Source organism: Kogia breviceps, chromosome 7, assembly GCF_026419965.1.
Source record: "Kogia breviceps isolate mKogBre1 chromosome 7, mKogBre1 haplotype 1, whole genome shotgun sequence".
In the NCBI taxonomy this organism is placed as follows: Eukaryota; Metazoa; Chordata; class Mammalia; order Artiodactyla; family Physeteridae; genus Kogia; species Kogia breviceps.
In genome coordinates, this window is record NC_081316.1 from 291,297 (window position 1) to 313,929 (window position 22,633).

General features: G+C 46.8%; 1 protein-coding gene and 1 long non-coding RNA gene across 10 annotated transcripts in view; one reads left to right on the forward strand and one right to left on the reverse strand.

Moving 5' to 3' along the window:
• The window catches only part of LOC131759290 (proline-rich protein 5-like), a 214,089-nt gene that overhangs the window by 131,724 nt on the left and 59,732 nt on the right, over window positions 1-22,633 (forward strand). For 3 of the 9 annotated variants that reach the window (XM_067036998.1, XM_067036999.1, XM_059068212.2), the window contains one exon: window positions 2,730-6,318. The exons of 5 other annotated variants lie outside the window; for them this stretch is intronic. In XM_067036998.1, the coding sequence (XP_066893099.1) occupies window positions 2,730-3,124 (395 nt within the window). In that variant the 3' untranslated portion in view covers window positions 3,125-6,318. Of the gene's footprint in view, window positions 1-1,834; window positions 2,502-2,729; window positions 6,319-22,633 lie in introns of those variants that run through there. One more of the 9 variants, XM_067037000.1, reaches the window with a different exon arrangement.
• LOC136794454 (uncharacterized) lies at window positions 1,190-11,821 on the reverse strand. Its single transcript, XR_010841221.1, has 3 exons — window positions 11,319-11,821; window positions 2,023-2,157; window positions 1,190-1,475 (listed from the first exon to the last, which is right to left on the reverse strand). It is a non-coding gene; the product is annotated as an uncharacterized lncRNA (long non-coding RNA).

The following is a 22,633-nucleotide window of genomic DNA, read 5'->3' on the forward strand; positions in this document are numbered from 1 at the left end:
CAGCTTAGTCAGTCCCTTAATGGAAATTTCCTTGTCCGGGTGGCAGGGCCCAGCTTTCCCTGATGCAAATAAGAAAAAGAGGGAGAAGAGCAAGCAGCCACAGCGTGCGGAGGCCGCTATCAGCTCCAGGCCGCTACTCTTCAGTTTTAAAGCCTCCCAAGGGGCCCTAGCGGGGTCTCACCTCACCGGGGACACAGCTTGGCGTATACTTGTCCCGGGGGTGCGTCTGATGACGTAGCCTCTGTCTGGCACTACTAGAGGCCGTCCGTGTTTGCTGTTACCTGACTTCAGAGAGTGGGCTGGCGGCGGAGCCCCGAGGGGCAGGAGTGGGTAGCGGGGAACGTCTGGGCACTGCCATCTAGAGCCTCAGCGGGTTGGGCCAAGTCTCAGTCTCCCTCATCCGAGCAGTGGGGATGATGAGAGCCGTCCTAGTGTCTCAGAGGGAGATTGGGACTCAACAGTGAGACGGCAGACGGGACACACTCGGTGAGCTCTGAATTCTGTGTATTATTTGGTTTTGAGAAACATCAGTTATTGCTGTTAGCACCAAACAGCTCCCTTGGGGCTCTGAGCCAGTAGTCTCGGTGAACTTAGTCCTAAGGGTTAGGATTTCATTCTCTTGTCATTGTTTATACCTATGAGTGTATATATGTGTGTGTGTGTGTGTGTGTGTGTATACATATAGACACACGTATGTATATACATATGCACACATACGTAAATACATATGTGCATATATGGACGTGGAAAACCACCCAGTGATGGGAACTGCTGAGAGCTTTGCAGATGGACATGGCAGCCTCTCTGTGATGCCCGTCTAGGAGCACGTGCTGAGAGCATGTATCAGGGCCTCCAGATCCATGGGAAGAGCTGACAGTCAACTAGAGCAGCATGGCCGAGTGTCCCCAAGGCCAGCGTGTGACCGGCGAGCACTGTCTGCTCTCCCTTTAGAGACTAGTTTCCCCTCTGCCTCTGTGATCCTGTCGGGGTGGCGGGAGCACCAGGCAGTCACCCCTTCCTCATTTCTCCCCATGGCACCCCCTGCTGAGATAGGGATGTGTTAGGGGTCTTTGGGGTCTCAGGAAAGAGGGAGCTGGGGAAAGCAGGGACACATGCAACGGGGTGGGCGGTTGGAAGGCTGGGAGACGTGTGCACTGCCAGGAAGAGGGCCAAAGAAAAGGAGAAAAGGCTTTGACCAGAACCCACCGTTCCTCAGCCCTCCATCCTCACCTCCTCTGCCTCGCTGGGGTCTTTCATCCCGTTCGTGATGCAGACGCAGTGCCTGAGCGGGAGAAGAGGACAGTGCCTGCAGAGGAGGCTTCCCTGGGCCCCTGGGGGTGCAGGCTTACCCCGGGCCCTACTCCGGCCACACCGTAGGTCTCTGGACTGGCCTGGTCCTTGTGAAGGCGGGAGATGAGAGGCCCTCAGGACTGGGTGTTGCTGGTTCACGTGCTTCCTCCTTTGGACTCTTCTCCCTGGATTTGAACCCCGTGTACTTGGCTTGTCCTTCCCAAGAGATGCTCAGTCTGCTATCACTATGTGTACTTCGTGTGGGCAGCTTGCAAGAGTGAGGTCTGCAGCGAGACAGCCCTTGTTTGCATCCCAGCTTTACTACATTCTCTCCGTGTGAGCGTAGGCTAGTTACTACTTCTCTGATATTCATATTGTCTCCCACTTACAGATGAGAAGACGATCATAACTTAGGTTCAGTTTAAGGAGGATTCAAAAGACAAAAGCATGTCTAGGTTGAGCATATTTTCTAGAATGTGCTAAGAATTCAAGAAGCAGCAGTTTTATAGTAATTCCTGTCCAGCCCTCTCCCTGTCTTCCTCAGTGGGGCCACCCACGGAGCATCACCCATCCTTTGGCGCTGTGAAAGGCTGGTTGAATCCCGAGTAAGGACTTGAACAGAACACGGGGCTCAGACCACTGACCTGCTGGGAGCGTTGACAGTCCTGCTTCGGGACGATCTGGAGGACGTCCGGCTGCCCTCGCTCTGATAGCCGAGCTCCCCCCGCTTACCTGTTCCTCCAGACTGAAGCTTGTGAGGCCTTTTCCACTTCCTTTGTTGACACCGCAGAGGGCACGTCATGCTGAATAGAGCCGAGGGCTTCTTCTGGCAGCTGGTCCAGCCAGTGCCCGGGTCTTCAGAGGAGGCTGGTTGACAGGGAATTGAGAGCAAATCCAGTGAAGCTCAGGCAGCAGCGGGGAAATCAGGGGAGACTCCCTCGGACCTAATCAATCGTGGAAAGTCCTCGGTGACCCCCTACTGTGGGGGGCAGTATCAGGCATAAACAAGTAAAGTTTCTGAAGCTCTCTCTGAAGGTGGAGCCCCACCACCTCCCTCGTCCCCCAAATTCAGTAGGAGGTTTTGGGTTTTTTTTTTTTTTTTTTTTGCGGTACGCGGGCCTCTCACTGTCGTGGCCTCTCGCGTTGCGGAGCACAGGCTCCGGACGCGCAGGCGCAGCGGCCACGGCTCACGGGCCCAGCCGCTCCGGATGCGCAGGCGCAGCGGCCACGGCTCACGGGCGCAGGCGCAGTGGCCACGGCTCACGGGCCCAGCCGCTCCGCAGCACGTGGGATCCTCCCGGACCGGGGCACGAACCCGCGTCCCCCGCATCGGCAGGCGGACCCTCAACCGCTGCGCCACCGGGGAAGCCCCCAGTAGGAGTTTTTGACTCCCACCATCCCCTCTGCAATCACGACCTTCGCTGCTCTTTCTCTTGCAGCCAGGCGCCACTCCAGGGCCCGGCCCAAGGTCACGCTGTTGAACTACGCCTCCCCGATGACCACCGTCAGCCGGCCCCTGAACGAGATGGCCCTGACCCCTCTGACGGAGCAAGACGGGGAGGCCTACCTAGAGAAGTGTGGCAGTGTCCGGCGACACACGGTGGCCAATGCCCACTCGGACCTCCAGCTGCTGGCCATGGCCAGCAGGATGCACTCGGGCTTGGGGGAGGAGCCTGGCGGCGAGGACAAGTGCCTGCTTCTGCCAGCCAGCTTCCCGCCGCCGCACCGGCAGTGCTCCAGTGAGCCCAACATCGCGGACAGCCCCGAGGAGCCGGAGCGGGTGGCAGCGGGCAGCCAGGAGGGCTCAGAGCTGAACTGTGCATCCCTCAGCTGAATGCCCGCCCCTGGGACCTCCCAGCTCCCGCCCGGCCACCAGGACGGGGGCGGCTTCTTCGCCGAGGGGGGCCCTTCCTTTGGGCGATGCCGCCTCGTGCCTTTCCGGGTACAGGCTAGTCTGAGCGCCCTGGGGAGAGTCCCCGTCGTGAGCCTCTCCATTGTCGTGACCGTGACCGCCTGCCTCTGGGCGGCCACACAGATCCAGCTGCCCGACGTTCACCTTCTGACTTCCAGCCTTGCCTGCTGACTCAACTGGAATCCTCCTCTCTGGGCTTTTCCCCTCAGATACTGGACTCTCTGACCCTCCAAGCCCCGTATCGCAGCGCCCCTGGCGTTCCTATAGCAGGAAGTCGTCCGGCCCCCACACACAGCCAGCAAGGATGTGTTGGCGTGTGGAGTTCCCCTTGAGGGTCCTTGTGATACAGAGGCCGATGGGTGAAAAGAGGCAATAGAGAGGTACCTCTTCTCTCCGTCTTGTGCGGAGTAAAGGTAGACTGCAGCCCCTCCCAAGCCTGACTCTGGGAGTGCAGCTTTCATTTCAGTTTCAGAATTACTGGGAAAGAGTGGCCCCACTGGTGGGTGAGGGTCCATCCTCACCCATATCCAGACTCTATGTGCTGCCTTTGGCTTTTGGCCCAAGAGGGCCGCAGTGCTGGAGGAACCCCGTCTTTGATTAAGCCCCAGCATTCCCCTCTCAGGCTTCCTCCCCAACTCAAGGAACTAACCTTCCCGGTGGAGTAGCTGGTGCCTTCCTCCCTTTCTCATTTCAGAAACCGACCCTTTTCCTATTGTGGGTAAGGGGCCAGCTGATACCAACCAACCAGTCTGTTCCTGGATTTGACTTGAATTTTTAAAATGTGCATCGTTTCAAAAATAAATGGCTTGCAAGTATTTGCATGTAGGATCTTGCACCGCTCATTTCCAATGGGGTGTGTCTTCAAACTGAAAAAATAGCAAACCCCCTAGGAAAGGAGACTGGAAGTGGTCCAGGGTGAAAGTGATCCGTGGTGGGCAGGGCTCAGAGGCCACAGAGCTCTGGAAGCAGCTGGACTTGAATCCAGTGTGGCCTGTGTCGGTGAGTGTTGTGGTTTATAGGAAAAGCTGCATTGAGATAGAGACTCAGCTTGCCTCATGAGAAGAGAGTTCTAGCAAATGGGATGTCTCAGTGCTCTACAGTGCAGGGAGCTGGGAAAGATGTGGTCAAGACCTTTTGGAGAGATGTCCATTCCCTGTGATTAAAGAAGTGCCTGGAATGTATGACCTGTGGGGCCCTGAAATGTTTTTTGGGGCAGCAGGCTTTGGTACTGTGCTATATATATCCTCAGCACTCCTCCCTCCATCCAGGTCTGGGCTTTTTATCTCCTTTGACCTCCCTGTTCTTTTTGTATTTGCCTGTTGGCCCCACTGATAACAGCTCCAGAAAAAAAGAGGAGGCCCCTGGGCCCTTCTGGCACCTTCTAGGTATCCCGTTAATCTTTGGAAACTTTGTTTATGAAATGTCAGAGACATGAGCCAGTTTGGCTTCCAATATGGCAGGAGGTGGCCGGGAGAGAATGAGGACAGTTTAAGCGGCTAACAGAGGAGGAAACCTTCTAAGCTCATCTAAGCCTTGACAGCATTTCCCTTCTGGGTGAAGATGTGAAATATGACTAGAGTCATGCTTTTGATGGCTTTTGATTTGGAAATTTTGTTCAAAAAGTTGTTTCGTTTTCATCCTTTTAAGAGATTGATGCAAGAGAAATGTCCAAAGGAGATCTTCTGAGAATTTCAAACAAAAAATAATCTGTGTATGCGTTGCATAAAGTTCACAAATTCACTAACAGGTATCAGTAGGTAACAACATGATGATTTATTTAACTGATGGCTTCTGTCCTTATTGGTACACTTAGCACTTGGGACTAGTATTTATTGATCCAGGCCAAGTAATTAGTCATGCTTGGGTTTGCTTTTTTTAGTTTACAACCTGAATGATATATACGTCTTTAATTGCTTTTTCCACACTAAATTCCCCTGATGGGGACATCAGTCATCAGTTAAATATGTAAGCTCTTAGGTTGAGAATGGGAGTGTCAGTACAGACCCAGTGTGCTTAATTGCTAATGAATGTTAGCCAGTTTACAACTTTACCTTTGATGTACACACCTGATATTTGTACAGTATTTCACACTGTACGTATAAAAATTGTGCTGATGTCTATGAGCATTCCAGCCATCAGAGCTGTTGCAAGAGCAACAACCGTAGGTTTGTTGTTTTGTTTTTTAAAAAAATTTTATTATTATTTTTGGCTGCGTTGGGTCTTTGTTGCTGTGCGCAGGCTTTCTCTAGTTGTGGTGCGCAGGCTTTCTCTAGTTGTGGCAAGCGGGGGCTACTCTTCGTTGCGGTGTGCGGGCTTCTCATTGCGGTGGCTTCTCCTGTTGCGGAGCACGGGCTCTAGGTGTGCTGGTTTCAATAGTTGTGGCACGCCTCAGTAGCTGTGGTGCACGGGCTTAGCTGCTCCGCGGCATGTGGGATCTTCCCGGACCAGGGCTTGAACCAGTGTCCCCTGCATTGGCAGGTGGATTCTTAACCACCGCGCCACCAGGGAAGTCCAACCGTAGTGTTTTTAACCTCTTTTTCTCCCCTTCACAAGATGAAGATTCATTTTCGTTATTTAAGCTAGGATCTTCCGGTGGCTGAGGTTTAATGACAGGAAATGATCGCAACTCTTAAACTCCGAGTGGGCTCAGAAACCAAAAACCTTTCATGCTGTCTGTTTCCAAAATGGATTCAATAAACATCATTTTGTACATGCTGCCCTGTTCCCAGGCTGCGTGTCTTCATTGAATTTGCAAGCGCAGAGAGCGTCCGTTAGATCTTTTCTGCCTCCTGTCCTCACACTCCCTGTGTGAGAAGCCTGCCTTCCCTGGCGCCATGTTCCGTTTCCTGTTGCCCCCACCCCAGGGTTAGGCAGCAGCCTGACCTCAGCCAGTCTCCTCTGGGCTTGGCTTGCCATCCTTGTCTGGATTGGCAAGTCATTTCCTGGAGGAACAGCCTGTCTGCAAAGGAGCTTGGAAAACACCGAACAAAGTCTGAGAAGGCAAGGCCTCTTCTGCAGCCAGCTTGGTCTCTTTCCTGAGTGTTTGACCTGGAGGGAGCACTTACCGTATTTACTTGTAAACCATCTCCTCATATATGCCCCTTCGGTTCTGTTGGGCAGAGGCTATTTATTTATTTTTAAAAATTTTTATTGGAGTACAGTTGATTTACAATGTTGTGTTGGTTTCAGGTGTACAGCAAAGTGAATCAGTTATACATATACGTGTATCTCGCAGAGGCAATTTATAATATAACAACGTATATTGGGTTGGCCAAAAAGTTCGTTCGGGCTTTTCCATGCGCGCCTGCGGAAAACCCGAACGAACTTTTGGGCCAACCGAGTATTTTCCCGGGAGGGCGGCGGCAGTGTTAGCTCGAGACCTCCGAAGGCTTTGTAAGAGGCTTCAGAGAGGTGTGACCTGAACTGACTGAAAATCCTGGAGGAGGTCAAGGAGAGCGTTGTGCCTTCAGAGGCTGGAAGTATGAACGATGAGCGCTGAGCGCTCTGCCTTGGCGGGCTTCATGCCATCGGCGCAGCACCTGTATTCACGCATGCGGCCTCTCGTCTTCCGGCCAGATATCTGCGGAACTGCCACTGCTTCGCAGGCACTTGCGGGTGCTGGGGATGCAGCGACGGACGGATGACCTGTGTGCCTGCTCCTTGGAGCGCTTACCTTTGAACGCGGAAAGGCTGGCAATCGGGTCAACACGGGCATTTCAAAAAATGAGCAACACTGGATGACATAAAATGGCAAAATGCAGTGACTGGAGGGTGATGCGAAGGTGACCCTAGGTCAGGCGGCTAGAGAAGGTCTCTCTCAAGTTGCAGCCGGCTTCACAACCTGCTCTTCTTCCCGCTCGCCGCCATAATAAATAAATTTCCACGGATAAGAGGCTTAAAACAGCGAACGCTTACAATCTCACAGTTCTGTGGGCTGCAGGTCTGCCCTGGGTCGCACTGAGCTAAAGGTCAAGGTGTTGGCAGGGCTGCATTCCTTTCTGGAGGCCCTGAGGGAGAATCCACTGCTCGCCTTGGCCTGCTTCTGGAGGCCACCCGTGTTCCTTGCCCCGTGGCCTCCTCGTCTTCAGCACCAGCGGCAATGAGGCGAATCCCTCACGCCAGCCTCCACTCTGCCTCCCTTTTCCACTTTGAAAGACGCTTGTGATTCCTCTGGGCCCACCTGGGTAATCTTTATCTCAAGATTTCTGTGGGCGAGGCCTCTCCTGCCCGCTCTGCTGATGTCTCAGTGGGAGAAAGGCCAGCCACCTGGTATGCTGGGGACCCCGAGAAGATGAGGCTGCATCGAGTGGGTGGGTGCTGGTCTCCAGGGAGACTGGCCCGCCTAGCCCAGGGGCCTTTAAGCCTGATTTCTACCCACTGGCCCAGACTCCCATGGTGACCATGATTCTGGAGTCCCTCACTCAAATCTTATTTCCCACCTCGTATGCCTGTCGGGCCCACATCATCCCTTGAGTGCACTTCTATGACTCGGTACCCCCTGTATTGGTCTCCAGATTCCATGTCACCCTATGGACACCCCCCAACTGATCTTTCTAAAATGCAATCCCTGCTTAAAACTTCTCCCTGGCTTCCAGTAAAATCCACACGCCTGAACTTGACTTTCCAAGCTGATCCCCACCTGCCGTTCCTGCCTCCTTCGTTGCCCCGACTCTCCGTTATCCCAGGAAGCTGCCTTCCACCTCCACAGGCTCCGCCGTGCCACTCCTTCTCCCGCATCCAGGTAGAAGCCTCTACACACTCTCAGGTACTGTCCTAGGAAGGTGAGGATGGGGAGGATTTCTGTTTGCATGCCTGGAGCCTAGCAGTACAGAGAGGGATCCAAGTCTTGTGCACTGAATGAACTAATGGGGTGGTGATCATCCTGACCTCTACCCCCTCCCTCCCAGGTATTTATAGAAAGCACCTTCACCCCCTTTCCTTTCTTCCTCCGTGTGGACCTTCCCCATGATGCTCTCTAGGGATGTTCCAACTGAGGCTGCGTGGCCAGGTGACCCTGTGAGCAAGGCAGGGGTTGGAGGCAGGTCTGAGTCCCTCCCTGTATCCCTGCCCCCTCCTGCTCCAGCCAGTGGCTGCCGTGGCCCTGTTGACAGCCACCCCTGTCCACAGGGCTGCTACCTTGCTCCTGAGCCAGCCACCTCTTTCTTGGCCTTTCCCCTTTCTGTCTGTGGTGAGAAATTCCTTTGGAGCCTGGACCTTGTGCCTGAGGCAGAGAGAAAGCCCTTGTTTGTCGCAGGGCCGTCTCCTTGAAGAAACCCTCCTGCCACAAAGTAAGAGGGAGCGGCCTAGGCCCCTGCGCTCAGGCAAGAACCTCCTTGTCGACACTAAGCCCCCTGCCCTCAGGATCCAGCACAGGGGAGGCTCCAGTGCTGCCACCCTGGTGTGACCCGCGCCGTGCTGATCCTTGCGGCAACCTTGCCAGGCAGGTGTCCCCTCATTTTGCAGATGGGGAAACTGAGGCTTGGGTTCTTTAAGCAATGGAGCTGGGACTCAACCCCAGGTTCTTTCACCTCAAATTCAGTGGTCATCCCTATCTCTTCCATGGGGTATCCCAGCTTTAGGAAACGAGAAAGCAAAACAGATAAGCCAGGGGCATAATCTCCTTTGCCTGCTGCAAGGTGAGACTGTTTCAGGGTTTCCGGAAAAGCAGAGAAACAAAGCTGCCTCTCTTGCTCTTCTCTAGCTGTTTCTAGAAAACCTGAGAGTAGAGAGTGGGAAGGGGGGCCTAGGAAAGTGGATTTCTTATGTAGGAAAGGTTTCAATGGATATTTTTATTAATGAGTTTAATTTTGGCTTTAAAATACTATTTTAATGAGTTTAATAATTAGTAATCATTTAATAAGTAATACAATTAATAATTTTGTCTTTAGAATCAATATTCAATTTAAGATACAAGTTAAACTTTTTCAGGCTTTTAATTTTATTATCCTACAAACTTTATCATTCTATTTATAAGTCTAGCAGATTGTAGTGATAACTTTGGAGGAGACTTCTGCATAATGCTTGGTCCTATTTACAAGCTTAGCTCAGCACTTGAGACGCTGTTAAATGCATTTATAAATTTAATATATTAATTTCTTTTAAAAGTACTTCAGTTTTTCTGACAGCATGCAAAATGTTGCCCAATCCTAAATTCTTATAGAAACTAATAAATTAAGCTTATAAATAAGGGAAACTTTAAATGTTTTCATACTCTACTTAAACTTAGAGGCCACCATAAAAAAATCGCAAGTCTAAATTAATTACTCAATTATACATTTTAAAGTGGAATTGTAAAACTGTCATTCTAACGGACCTTATTCTCTTAAATATCACGTGTCTAAAATAGCAACTATGCAGTTTGCTTTCTAACATACAAATATTAGAGCTATAGTTTTGCCTCTTGCAAATCTTCCTCCACCCAAGCCTCAATCTTCCTGGTGTGGTGCTTGTTAAGCTGTTGTCTCGGCTCCAACACTTTTCTATATTGGGGGCTGGGATCCTGCACATCACACATCTGTCTGATTGTTAGCTGGGTCCCTGTTAGCTCGGCCGCTAGAGGAAGCCTGGGAGGCTGGTGGAGTCTCTGCCGCCTGCCCTGTCAGCGTTGCACTCACAGTTGGGTCCAGTGGCAGTAGCTACCTCCAGTTTGCAGGTTTCCACCCCCCCCCCAAGAACCCGCCTCAACATTCCTGCTCAGAGACAGCAGCACCACTGGCCGGGTCCCCCTCAGACATCTGCAGCCCAGCTCTCAGCGGCCACCCTCCAACCCTTTACACTCAGCCACCCCCAGCTCCTCCTTCTAAGGCTGGTCGTTGCCGCCTGTACTTACTTCTGTGACTCCTCGGTGTCCACCCCTTGCCATTTTACTTGTTCAATACCTGATTGATACTTCTTTCCATTAAATGCTCTCTGTTAAAATGACGCATGTGGCTTTTGCCCCTGACTACACCCAGACTGATGAGCCAGGGTTGAAAACTACCTGCCCGCCAGAGAAGACAGTAACCATCCCCGTTACCACGGTTACGCGTTGCCAGAAATTCCCTCTGGACGTGGGCCTCAGGCCTGCAGGCGTTCAGAGTGACGCTTCTCGCCTCCACCTGAGGAAACCGCAGTATTTCAAGTAATTTTGGTGATTGTTCCTCAGCACGCTTGAAATTAGGAGCAAATTGTACTTGATTCTTGCCAGCATCCCCAAGAGACACTGGGTGCTATTTATGAGTGTTTAGTCAACGACTTTAAAACCTGAAAGAAGGGCTTCCCTGGTGGCGCAGTGGTTGGGAGTCCGCCTGCCTATGCGGGGGACACGGGTTCGCGCCCCGGTCCGGGAGGATCCCACGTGCCGCGGAGCGGCGGGGCCCGTGAGCCGTGGCCGCTGCGCCTGCGCGTCCGGAGCCTGTGCTCCGCAACGGGAGAGGCCGCAGCGGTGAGAGGCCCGCGGACAGAAAAAAAAAAAAAAAACAACCTAAAAGAAGTATAAGACAACTGCCTACTTCTTCAGTCTACCTTCAGAAGTATGCCCTTCTCACCAAGTCACTCATTAAGTTGGTTCTTAATTTCCTTGCTTTTTCTGGCCTAAGTCTAATCACCTTTGAGAAGAATACTAAGCAATGTAAATATCCTGAACCTAACAGTCTCCTGAATTCTTTCATATTCTCAGGAACACATAACTTTTAACAAATACCTAACTTCAGTCTGATATCACTTATATATCTCAGATAGCTTTGTCTGGGGTCCAAGTGATGAGGTCATTCCATTCTCTGTAAACTGAACTGGGAGCAAGTCAATTGCCTGCCAACAGAAACTTCTGCTGCCCACTCCAAGGCAGTTTTGAGAAGAAGGGCTCAATAGGTGGAAATAACATACGGCTTCTGGTTTTGGCCATAGGGGAATGGCTTGTATCAGATGAATCTTTTTGCCAAAATAATTATAAAACCTGGATAAACTATATAAAGCAACTGTTCAAAGGAACTGGAGAGACCCAGTGCCGGCAGGACCTGAACTGCTATAAAATCCCTAAGAGAAGGGAGACAAATGAGGCAGAACTTCACCTACAGCCTGGTTTTTCCAAAGGATTGGTCCCCAAAGCACTGAAGGGAGTGGGGGGCAGCAGTCTTACTGTGCTGAGATCAGAGGTTCACGTGGCCAGAGTAGCTGGAATTGAAGGGAGAGTGATGGAGAGGACTAAACGGGAAGTCTGCACACGAGGTCCCCTCAAGTTGTGCGCTTACTGCTAAGCTGAGCACGCAGTGAGAACTCCAAGAAACCCAGCAGAAAACAGCAAATGGGACCCTAGAGAGCGGAACGGATTTCAGCTGTTGCAGCATGCTGAGGAGACAGAGGTTCAAGTCCCACCAAAGTGGAGGGGCTTTGGCAAACATCCTAGGCTTTTGGTTGAGGCCCAAGAAAGGCCACATTCTGGGAGTAAGGGTCATGCCCAGTAGCAAGATGGCAGAGTAAACTACAATGACAGCAGAAATTACATCACATGTAAATGAACTAAACACGCCAACGAAGAGGCGGAGGTGAGACCAGATTAAAAAGTAACAATATGCTGTTTATAAGAGACACACTTTAAATCTTAGAACAGAGAATGATTGAAAAGAAAAGGTTGGAAGCATATACCACATAAATGTTAGCAAAAGAAATTTGGCCTTGCTAATGTAGAATCGTGCAATTTTCATAATGATAAGAGGTCAATTCAAAGGAAAGATACATATTATAGTACATAAGTTATCATTTATTGGTCATCAACTATATGCCATGCACTACTTATGCCAGCCTAAGTATTTTACATTCATTGTTTTGTGTAATCCTCTGAGAAATTTTATTAAGTAAAGTTTATCATCCTCATTAGATGAGAAAATTGAAGCTCAGAGGATTGAGCAATTTTCCTAAGATCACATAACCAGAAAATCAGAGACAAGACTTAAATCTAATTTGATCTGACCTCTTGCCAAAGAGATTTTAATCACTGCTCTGCTTTCTAAGTACCATATTGCTTGTGGTATGCTCGCTTGAACCAGTTGGAGAGGCCCCTGAGAGCACAGGAGTACATTGTAACCTAAGGGGAAGATAATTCTGTGGGGATTCCTGGAATTCTGGACTGCGAACCCTTCAAGACCTAAGATCCTAAGATAGTCTGTTCAACTCACACACACACTTTTCTGTATCAATGTTCTACTCTTCTATGCACATGATCCCTGAAAGGTTCAGAGACCTTCCAGTTCATGGACTACTGCGGCCTGACTCCTTTGAATTTCTCAGTCCAAATTCTCAAGAATCTGGTCTAGTTCAAGAACCATGTATCCATCCTTGATTCAGTCAATAGGCTGCTGCTAAGGAGTGCCATCTCACATGGTTTCAAATTTAACTGTTAAATCCTTCCCTTGGAATTTAAGGGGAGGTTCAGCAGTTTTCAGGGAAAAGGAGAAACTTGTCTCTGAATCCATGCATATGTGGGTAGTGGGAACCAGAGCAGGAAAACCCCAGATAATCCTTCCCAACTCCTGTCTAGCACTGGCCTTCCCCCAAATGCTAAGATGCCTGGAGGGGAGGACGTGTGGCGGGCTCATGCAGAAGGGGCTGGGAGCCTCTACAGAGCGCGAGAGAGAAACAAATGGGCCCATCATCAGGGTGGGGGGGAGAAACCTGAAGGAAACCATGAAACCGAGCGTTTCCTAAAGTGCGCAGCCTGGGGCTGAGGCCTCTCTGCCCTTGAGCTACGAGGGGGCACTTCCTCTCAGGGAGTATTGTCATCAGCTGTCAGTCCTCTTTCTTCCTGGGCAGGTGCAACTGGAAAAGCCTACAGAGAAAACAGGCTGAAGTTTGGGGCCTAATGTGCTCAGGTGATAGACAACCAGGATGATATAGGGGCCCTAGGTGTCTTCCAAGCTTCTGGGACACCCCCCCCCCCCCGGAGGATAATTAACTCTGTAGCAAGTAATTATCATAACGACATTTAATACTTACTCAGAGCTCACTATGACTTGGTGCTAGTGTAACCCTTGCTCTTTTTATATTGTCTCATTTAAACCTCGTAACTACCCAGTGAAGCAGACACATTATTATTCACATTTTACCCATAAGGAAGCTGAGGCACAGAGAGGATAAGTAACTTGCCCAAGGCCACAGAGCTAATAAGGGGCCACACCAGAATGTGGCCCTAGGGTAGTTCAGCTCCAGAGGCCTTGCTTTTAACCACTATGATAAACTCTTCTTCCACTCTTTGGAAAATGTAATCTGAATTACGAAACCAAATTACAGTCATTGAGAAAAGTGAGAGCTTGCTGGGTGGCCCCTCGAAGCCCCTGATTTTCCATAGGGAACTTGTTCCACTGGAGGGAAAGTCCCTCTTGAGGCTCCCCACCAGTGTGTGAGATTGGCCCCCCAAATTGCCCCCAGAGAGCTGGTGAGCACAGGAAGAGAATTAACTCCACAGGGAAACCAGGGCCACTATCTGTCGTTTCAATCTCTTTCTACTCTGTCCTGCTCCACTGCAGTCAGACAGACCTTTTTCTATGGCCAGCAAAACTAGCTGGTGACCTTTGACAAGTTACTTAACCTCTCTTTTCTTCCACAAAATGCAACGAATTATGCCTACCTTGCAAGATTAGAGAAAAAAATATATATATATATGTGCATGTACACACATATACACATACTTACATACACACACATGCATGCATACAGATGGCATAGAGAAGGTCCAGGCTATCTCCGGGTTAGGTAAAATCATGGGTGTTCCTAGCAGCCTTCTGTGTAATGGCCCAAAACTGGAAGCCACAACACCTGTTGATTGATGAATGGTGAGACAAAACGAGATATATCCACACAGTGACGTTCTACTTGGCAACAAAAAAGGAATAAACTACTGACACAGGCTACATCATGGACAGACTTCAAAACTGCCATGCTAAGTGAAAGAGACAGACACAGGAGACCATACACTGTATGATTCCATTTATATGAAATGTCCAGAAAAGGCACATTTATAGAGACAGAAAGCAGATTAATGGTTGCCTGGGGTGGGGAATGGGAGTGGGGATTAACGATACACAGGCACCAGGGGTCTTACTGCAAAAGGGAGGAAAATGCCCTAAAACTGATTTATGACGATGGTTGCACCGCTTGGTAAAGTTACTAAAAGTCATTTGAACTGCACACCTGAAATTGCATTTTTCTTTTTTTTTAATTGTGGTAACATATACATACAATGTGTTATTTTAATCTTTTTTAGGTGTATAGATCAGTGGCATTAAGTACCTTCACATTGTTGTACAACCATCACCAGCATCCATCTCTGGACCATTTTCATCTTCCCCGGCTGAAACTGTCCCCATTAAACAATTATTCCCCATTTCCCTCCCCCAGCCCCTGGCAGCCACCACTCTACTTTCTCTCTTTATGAATTTGTTCTAGGCTCCTGATGTAAGTGGAATCATACAATCTTTGTCCTTCTGTGACTGGCTTATTTTGCTCAGGATAATGTTTTCAAAGTTCATCGACGTTGTAGCATGTGTCAAAATGTCCTTCCTTTTTAAGGCTGAGAAATATTCCAGTGTTATGTATGTACCATATTTTGTTTATTCATTAATCCCTTAATGGACATTTGTGTTATTTCCATATTTTGACTATTGTGAATAATACTGCTATGAATGTTGCTGTGTAAATATCTAGAAACTGGTAGGGTTTGTGATAAGTAAAACATATCTCAATAAAGTTATTTTAAAATAAAACTTTTTTTTCCAAAATTTAAAGAGCCAATAAATGGTAGACGCTGTTATATCTATCAATAACTTAGAGTGGCAAATTTGATCAACGAAGTGAGTTTTTAAAAATAAAATTAATTTAATAAAAAAGGCATGGTTTAGAAAAAGGAAAAATACAGAAAAGTACAAAAAAGAAAAAAATCTGTAATCTCACTTGGAGATAAACCGTTGAAAGGCTACTTACTTTACAAGAACTACCAAATTTTAATTTTACTTGCAATTAGTAGAAGGAACTGAACTGAAATGAAGTTGCTGAACTTCAGATGTTTATCTAGAACAAAGAGATTCATTCCTAAACTCTCTCTCAAGGCAAAAAAAAAAAGTTATGAGAAAATGTTGAGGTTGGGTTGGGACCCATGGTTTTTCTATTTCAGTTCATGTTTCTTAATGGTCAAAGTTTAATCTCCCAGATGGACAACTGTTTCATAAAAATCAGAGGATATTTCTGATGTTTAAAAAAATTAAGCACCTGAATTTTTAGATGAAAAACAAAAGAACAACGTTGAAAACCTCAGCCAACTTATAAGATAAACTTCTAAGAGAAATTATTAGGGAATGACTAGTTTGTAAGCCAAGTAACTACAAAAATGACAAATCACTTTCCAAGCAGGAGGAAGTGACTGTAGCTAGTGTCTAAAATAAATCCAAGGAGATTACACATGAATTCTGAGTATCTGTCAGTTTTCTCCTCCCTTGAATTAACTGGTTCTTGTTTTTGAATATATCTGCTCCAGCCTGAATTTTTTCACCCAGAGGTGTGGAGTCTACACGTTCTATGTTCTGCTGTCTTTATTCACTGCAAAAAAAGAATTAACCGAAACTTGAAAATAAGGCAAAAAGTTGGGCTGTATGTCCTTTCAGAGTCACACTGGGGAACTATTTAACAAGTTGCCCGAGGATTATTTAATTTTCTGGGAGAATATTTCTCTGTTTGACTTTGCTATTTATTATTTGATCATAGCCCAGATACTGCAAAGTTACATGTTAACTTGTATTTTTCTATTTGGTAGGAAAGATAACCTCAAAGGTTATGGCTTCATTAGCTTGCGACACGTTAACCAGTTTCTTCTGTAACCTAGCCATTTTATTCTAACATTCTTTTTTTGTTTTGAAAATGCTTTTCCTGGTAGATTATCTAACCTCTTTTTACCCAGATGCTCTTGGAATCAGCTTTACCATCTAATGGTTCCGTCATAAATTAATGAGCTGAACAAAACCTTTGACATAGTCTATATTTGAATGAGAGCCATGATTTTACCATCTTAACAATTATACTTTGATTTAGCTGGTAGACCTCAGATCACACTCTCCTTCCACCTTCTGTGAAGAGTCACCTGGAGAGCCTGTTTAGAATGCAGATTCCCCAGCCCCCCACTCAAAAAGTCTAATTCTGGGGGTTTGGCCAGGGCCCAATGACACGCATTTTAATAAGCACCCCAGAAGGTTCTGAGGCTGATGATCCTCGGACCAGACGCCTTGCGAAAGCCCCCAGTGAACTGCATGGTGGTGATGGTACTAATGCTGACTTGATTCTCACTGTTCAGTGAGGACAAAGATGACCGGGGTTCAAGGTTGAGGCCTTGGGATGTGCTGGAGTCCAACAGTCCATTTCCCTAAACTTCAACTTGGAGGTGGCACTTGATCTCAAATGTTCAGCCATCCATTGGCTATATCGGAACAGGGGCAGAGGAGTGGGGGTGACCAGGAATCTGAATACATAAGAACCTTGAGAAATTGCTGATACTCAACTCTTTATCGACCTTACAAAATAGGTGATTTTTGTATGGGTCGACCTAATAATACCTCAGGTGTTCCTAATTTGAAGCTAATTTGGCAACCAACCTGTGAATACGATAGTTGGGGAGTGTAATTTCTAAGATGGGGGAAAGTGCTTTGAAAAAAATTAAGGACTCTCTTCCCCTAAAAAGCCACAAAGTACAACTTTCTGCATATAATCTAGGGGAATTTATGGACTCCTTAAAAGTGCAAGGACTCCAGGCTAATCCTATTTTACAGATTTCCTTCTGAAGGTTGCTTGCTTTAGGGATGAAGCTCTGCTGCCCCCTACTGCCAAATGAGGCTCCAGCTGGCTTTGCTCTACTCAGGCCTGTCTTCCAGTTTGGAGTTTTGTAGAAGCTAGAACCCGCTGTCATCTCACACCAGTTAGTCCAGTTCTAGGCAGGCATGGGCCCCACAGACGTGGCTAGTCATCGTGCACACGCTGCAGTGAATTGCTGTTAGTGCAGGGTGCAGGGGCGTTTTGTGCGTTGCTGGAACGCTATGCATTGTCTAGTCCAAAGCACAGCCTTCGGGGTTATCAGTCTCATTCTAAGGAAGCTACTTTACATCTCTGTCCTGTAGATAACCGAGAGCAATGCAAAATGATTCTTGTTTCTACAAATGGAAATTATGTCCCGTGGGGAGAGATTAGCTTGACTTCCCCCCCACCGCGCCCCACACCAAGGAAGAAGCTGGTTTTGCTTCCATTTGGACATTCGTGTAAATATTCCTGGTCTCTACGCGTGTCTGTTCTTTGGGTTCTCATTTGGATCATTATAGCATCTGCCTGGTTCCCTCATTAAGAGTTCGAGAAAAACTTTAACACATGCTCATTTGCTATCTGTATGGGAACCGTAATTTGACTCTTTTGAAAATTATCCTTTAACAAACGCCAGGATCGTATTAGAGATCTCTGATTCCCATCTGATTCCTTTCCTGGAAAGCTCATAGTCTGATTCAGAAGACACTCAGTGTTGCCAGTAACTCTTTGAGATATTAAGAAATCCTCCCCTCCTCTCCCTGTACCCCACCTGCCTCTTTCAGGTAGCATGCCACCTCTTTGCCTCAGGGGAGGGAGGTATATGGCAAAAGCAAAACAAAACGAAACAACTAAGGATTTTGTAAATCTTTCTGGGTTTTGTTCTACTAAGGCTTCAGTCCATAGAAGAATTTAGAGGAGCAGAGAAGCAGAACAGGACCTGAATCTTGGAGAAACAGGAAATGGAGTTTTCCTTCTACGGAACCATGAGGTTCCCTCAGGCTGAGAGGAGGAGAGAGAGGCAGGAGCATCAGGATCAGGCCCTGAGAGGCGAGGCTGCAGGGTTGGGATGGATGGAAGAAGAGCAAGGCACGGGCTGGAAGGCCCCGCCTACCCCAGTGGACACGTGTGTGCGTGTGTGCGTGCGTGTGCGTGTGCGTGTGCGTGTGAATGAATTTGGCCTCTAGCCTTCTGGGCTATTTAAAACCCTAAGATCTTGACTCATGAGGCAAGCTGCATTCTGTTAAAGTCGTTTGTGTTCTGGGGGCTACATTTTAAAAGTGACGAAAGAACAGAAAATGTCAGAACGGATCAGGTGTAGTAACATCAAGTGTTTCAGAAAACTTCCGTGTCAGGTGAGTTGGTGTACACATTATTTATTCATTTATCTCTATCTATCTAATTTACTGTGGGTAGTGAGGAAAAAAAGATTGCAAAACTGATCCTAAAAGCATTAATGAACAGTCGATTTCTGTTCTGTCGGTCTAGTTGTATTTGATAAACCTGCCTTCTTTCCTCCTTTCACAATGGCTCCAAAGGAATTTCAGATTAGATTGGAAACAATTTTACTTCCAGGCTCCTAACTAGAAAGAAGGGAAGGAGCAGTTACCATCTTTAGCACTTTTGGTGGGTCTTCGTCTACTTCAGCTAGACAGACACCTCAAGAGACATGGCCAGCTGGGGGAAGGGAACCTGGGATTGAGGCAAAGAGGCCAGACCTCCTCAGACAGAAGCTCACTCTTTTTAAATCAACCCCTGCCAGTCAGGATACAGCAGCCAGTAGGAAGGTGGGGTAAGGAGGGGAAGGATTATTTTTCAGGATTTTGAGACCTACTTTTCAGTGCAGTTTTATTATTTATCTTTCAGCAGTATAAATTCTGTGAAGATCAGACTTGCTGACCCACTTTTATATTAAAATGTACAAATCCCTACCCAGACCAAGCAAACATTTTGTGATTATGCATCATTTTCTGCCAAGGCTACAACTGTCACTTTATAAAGTAATCCTACTCCTGCTGGTCCCTTAGTTACAAAAGGTACTTTTGAAAATGTGACAACAGCGTAAAAGACATCCGTAAGAATGGACTAGAAGACAGACGTGTTGTTAAACACAAATGAAGACCACACTTGAAAACTCCCTGCGCAGACACAACCAGTTTGGTCATACAAGAATAGCTTAACTTAGCTTATTTTGCAAGACAAGGAAGGCTAACTTGACCTGAGTCACTTCTTGCTTATGCCTCTGAAAATCATAAGCAAAACTTAAATTGTTCCCCAAAACTGATATGAAGTAACCACAACCAATTTACTTTCGTTTAAGAAAATTCTAGTACTGTAACCAATGACTGTGCAGAATAAGCAGTCTCCACACTCGATAAGCTGCATTATAACAATAGGCGGGAGGGGTTAGGTGTGCCGGTCTGGCATTTGTTTTCATCTAAATTAATATTCAACAAGATCCCAATCAAGGAGCACTGTTTTGGTCATATCTTTGCAACCACTACTAAGATGCTATCTAAGGTAAAAACTCTTAAGTGCCTTTGGAGATAAACGTGAATCTACATTCATCACCTGGGCTTAGAAAGAACAGAGCACACTCATCTGCTAAATGGGAGCAGAGACCCTGCTTAGCCCTTGGCCAACCCCGTAATTGCACCGCATCGGCCTGATGGAGGCCACCTGAGGCCGGGCTGGCAGGGGCAGGGCTGGTGCTGTGTGTGGTGTGGGTCGATGCTGGGGGAGCAGAGGAGGGTGTGGCAGTGAATCGGGACGGCTGCGTCAAGCCCGGCCCTGCCACACAACCTGTTCTTAAACTGAACGCTGATTTTCTTTCTCTGTTGAATGTCCGCCTCCTCCCATCTTTGTATTCACCGCCCACCCTCCCCCCCCCGACAAAACACATTATTTTCAGAGTTCAGACGGATTAGGAAAACACAAATTCTGTGGCAATAGTAAGTTCTAAGCAACAGCGGGTTTTTGATAAGACACTTTGACCATTTCCCATGCTTCAATTTTTCAAAAGTTAGAGTTCATTCCATAGCTTGTCAGACAGTCAGAGAATTATGAGAGCCTCCCCGGATTCAGTGTATTTTTTCTTTCTTTCTTTTTTAAGTAAACTGTCTTTCTTAATAGATCCAAGCATTAATAAATGTTACCCATTACTTAATAATATCTAAATTTCAAATTCTAGTCCCCACTTTACAAGTAGATAAATGGACACGAAGAGAAGTGATTTGCCTGTGGTCAGTCAGGAATAAAATCTAAATCTCTTAGCTCCTAATTTACTGGTTTATAAGCTAAATTACCCTGCCTCTTCAAGCCCTCTGGGAACATAATCCTGGAACGCTGTATAAGCAAAATGGGGCCAAAATTGCACTCTCACCAGAGAAATTAATTGGATAATTAATCAAGTGTAGAAATAACATTAGAATATTCTGTACAATTGATCAAGGACTTTCAAATAATTCTATTATAAAAAACATCCCTTCAGGCAAAATAAATAAGATTGAAATTCAGCATGACAGATTTACAAGTTTAAAACTAGCTTAAAGTAAGGCCTACAACTTTAGCTATAATGCAAATATCATGTTTCCCCGAGGAGCTTAAGACAACTCAGTTAAAGGTGTTCAATTACCTTAGCAGTGCGATTTTTAAAGAGAAACCAACCTTAAGAAGTCTCATTAGGGCTTCCCTGGTGGCGCAGTGGTTGAGAGTCCGCCTGCCGATGCAGGGGACACGGGTTCGTGCCCCGGTCCGGGAAGATCCCACGTGCCGCGGAGCGGCTGGGCCCGTGAGCCATGGCCGCTGAGCCTGCGCGTCCGGAGCCTGTGCTCCACAACGGGTGAGGCCGCAGCAGTGAGAGGCCCGCGTACCGCAAACAAAAAAAAAAAAAAAAAAAAAAACAATAAGAAGTCTCATTAAAAGGAGCATCTCTGAAGTGATAAGGCAAATGTTAACAAAATGCTATTTGTGGATTCCAGGTGGTAGATGGCCATTGTACAATTCTTGCAACAACTCTGCATGTTTGGAAAATTTCATAATAAAGTGCTGGGGGAAAAAGCAAAATAAAAGTAACATTTATTCCTTATGACCAAAAACTTACATGACAAATAACCTGCCAAAAAGTGGTGCACCTCAACCAGTATTTTCACTACATGTTCATTGTTGATATTTGAGTGTGTGCTATGTGCCAGGCACTGTGCTAAGTCTGGGGTTTCAGCTATTGACAGAACCTTGCCCCTGACGCTCACAGCTGACGTTCCCCCCAGGGCCACGGACAGCATCGCTTTCTTGGAATACATCTGCCCTTCTTCCCAGCGGCGCTCTATTTAGCTTGTATCCTGAAATCTATCTGGGAGAAAGCTGGAATAAATGCAATTCGTCGGCAGAGACAGGGAAGCTCTATCAAGGAGGCTCTCCCTTTGAGAGACCCGCATCTTGGCGAAGCAACGGGGCGTCTCCTTGCAGGTGTTTGCCTTTGACGAAAAGTGAGGGCTGTGACAGAACATCATGATCTGCAGAGATGCATCTGATCTGATTTCATCAGATCACCTTTTTGGATACTAGGAATTTGGAAGTGCCAACTCCATTCTACAGACTCTACAATAGCAACTGTGAAACTACCTACAGCTTATCATATATATGCACCCGGGAATTTTTAAAAAATGTATTTCAAAGGAAAACCACAAATGACTATTTATTGTCTCTTTTTCATTTCAAGGCACTGCACTGCTTAGGTTCTATGGAACTAGGCATCACAAAAACACCTGATGGTATTTCTCATAAAACAGTGAGTAGAATTTAACTGAGGCAAAACAAGAACAGCAGTAACTGAATTAGAGAAAGCTATTTCAAAGCCTTAAGTTAGAAAAACCTCTCTAATAATTAAAAATGTTTTCTGGTCACCAGAGACTTGAGGATTCCCTGGATAAAGGAATGACAAGCAACTGCTCCTTTTTGATGAGAATGTACTCTAACTGCATGCATAGTTCATAAACATGCTCTGAGTCTATCTAAGACTTCTGGTATAAAAACAGCAATGGGGGACAATTTTATAATTTTATACCTGCCACAAAAACTAATTGCTAGAGATCATTCACCATCTCTATGTTAGTCCATCTTTAGGGGAAAACCCCCTCAATTTTCATCCTATTTTACTTTTTTCTATTCTATTTTTATTCCCCCCCAAAAAAGTTTAATCATTTTGTAGTATAGCCAGAAACTGTCATTGCTGCAACTGCTAACGGACAGTAAAAAAAACTACCAAACTACCACAACATCCTGACTTTTGTTCCAATAACAAAGGGTATGACCTGTAGCAAGTTTCATCCAACATTGGGTTGGACACCTCTGGGAAAAGAAAAAACATTTTTAATTTAACAATGTCTAAAAGCAATGTCCAAAGATAAATGTTAAAAGGTTAATAAAACATAAACACACAGCTCAAACACTTGTTAGCCAACTGGGTGAAACCAGCATGTTTCAGAGTGGGGCAGGAGGTTTGAAAAATGAAGGGAAGAGAGCCACTTTCCAGCTCAGAGTTGATTCTGAGTTGAAGTCACCAAAAGTTTCTATGTGGAAAGATAGTTTGACCATTACTTTTATTCTATATTCACAATAACGACC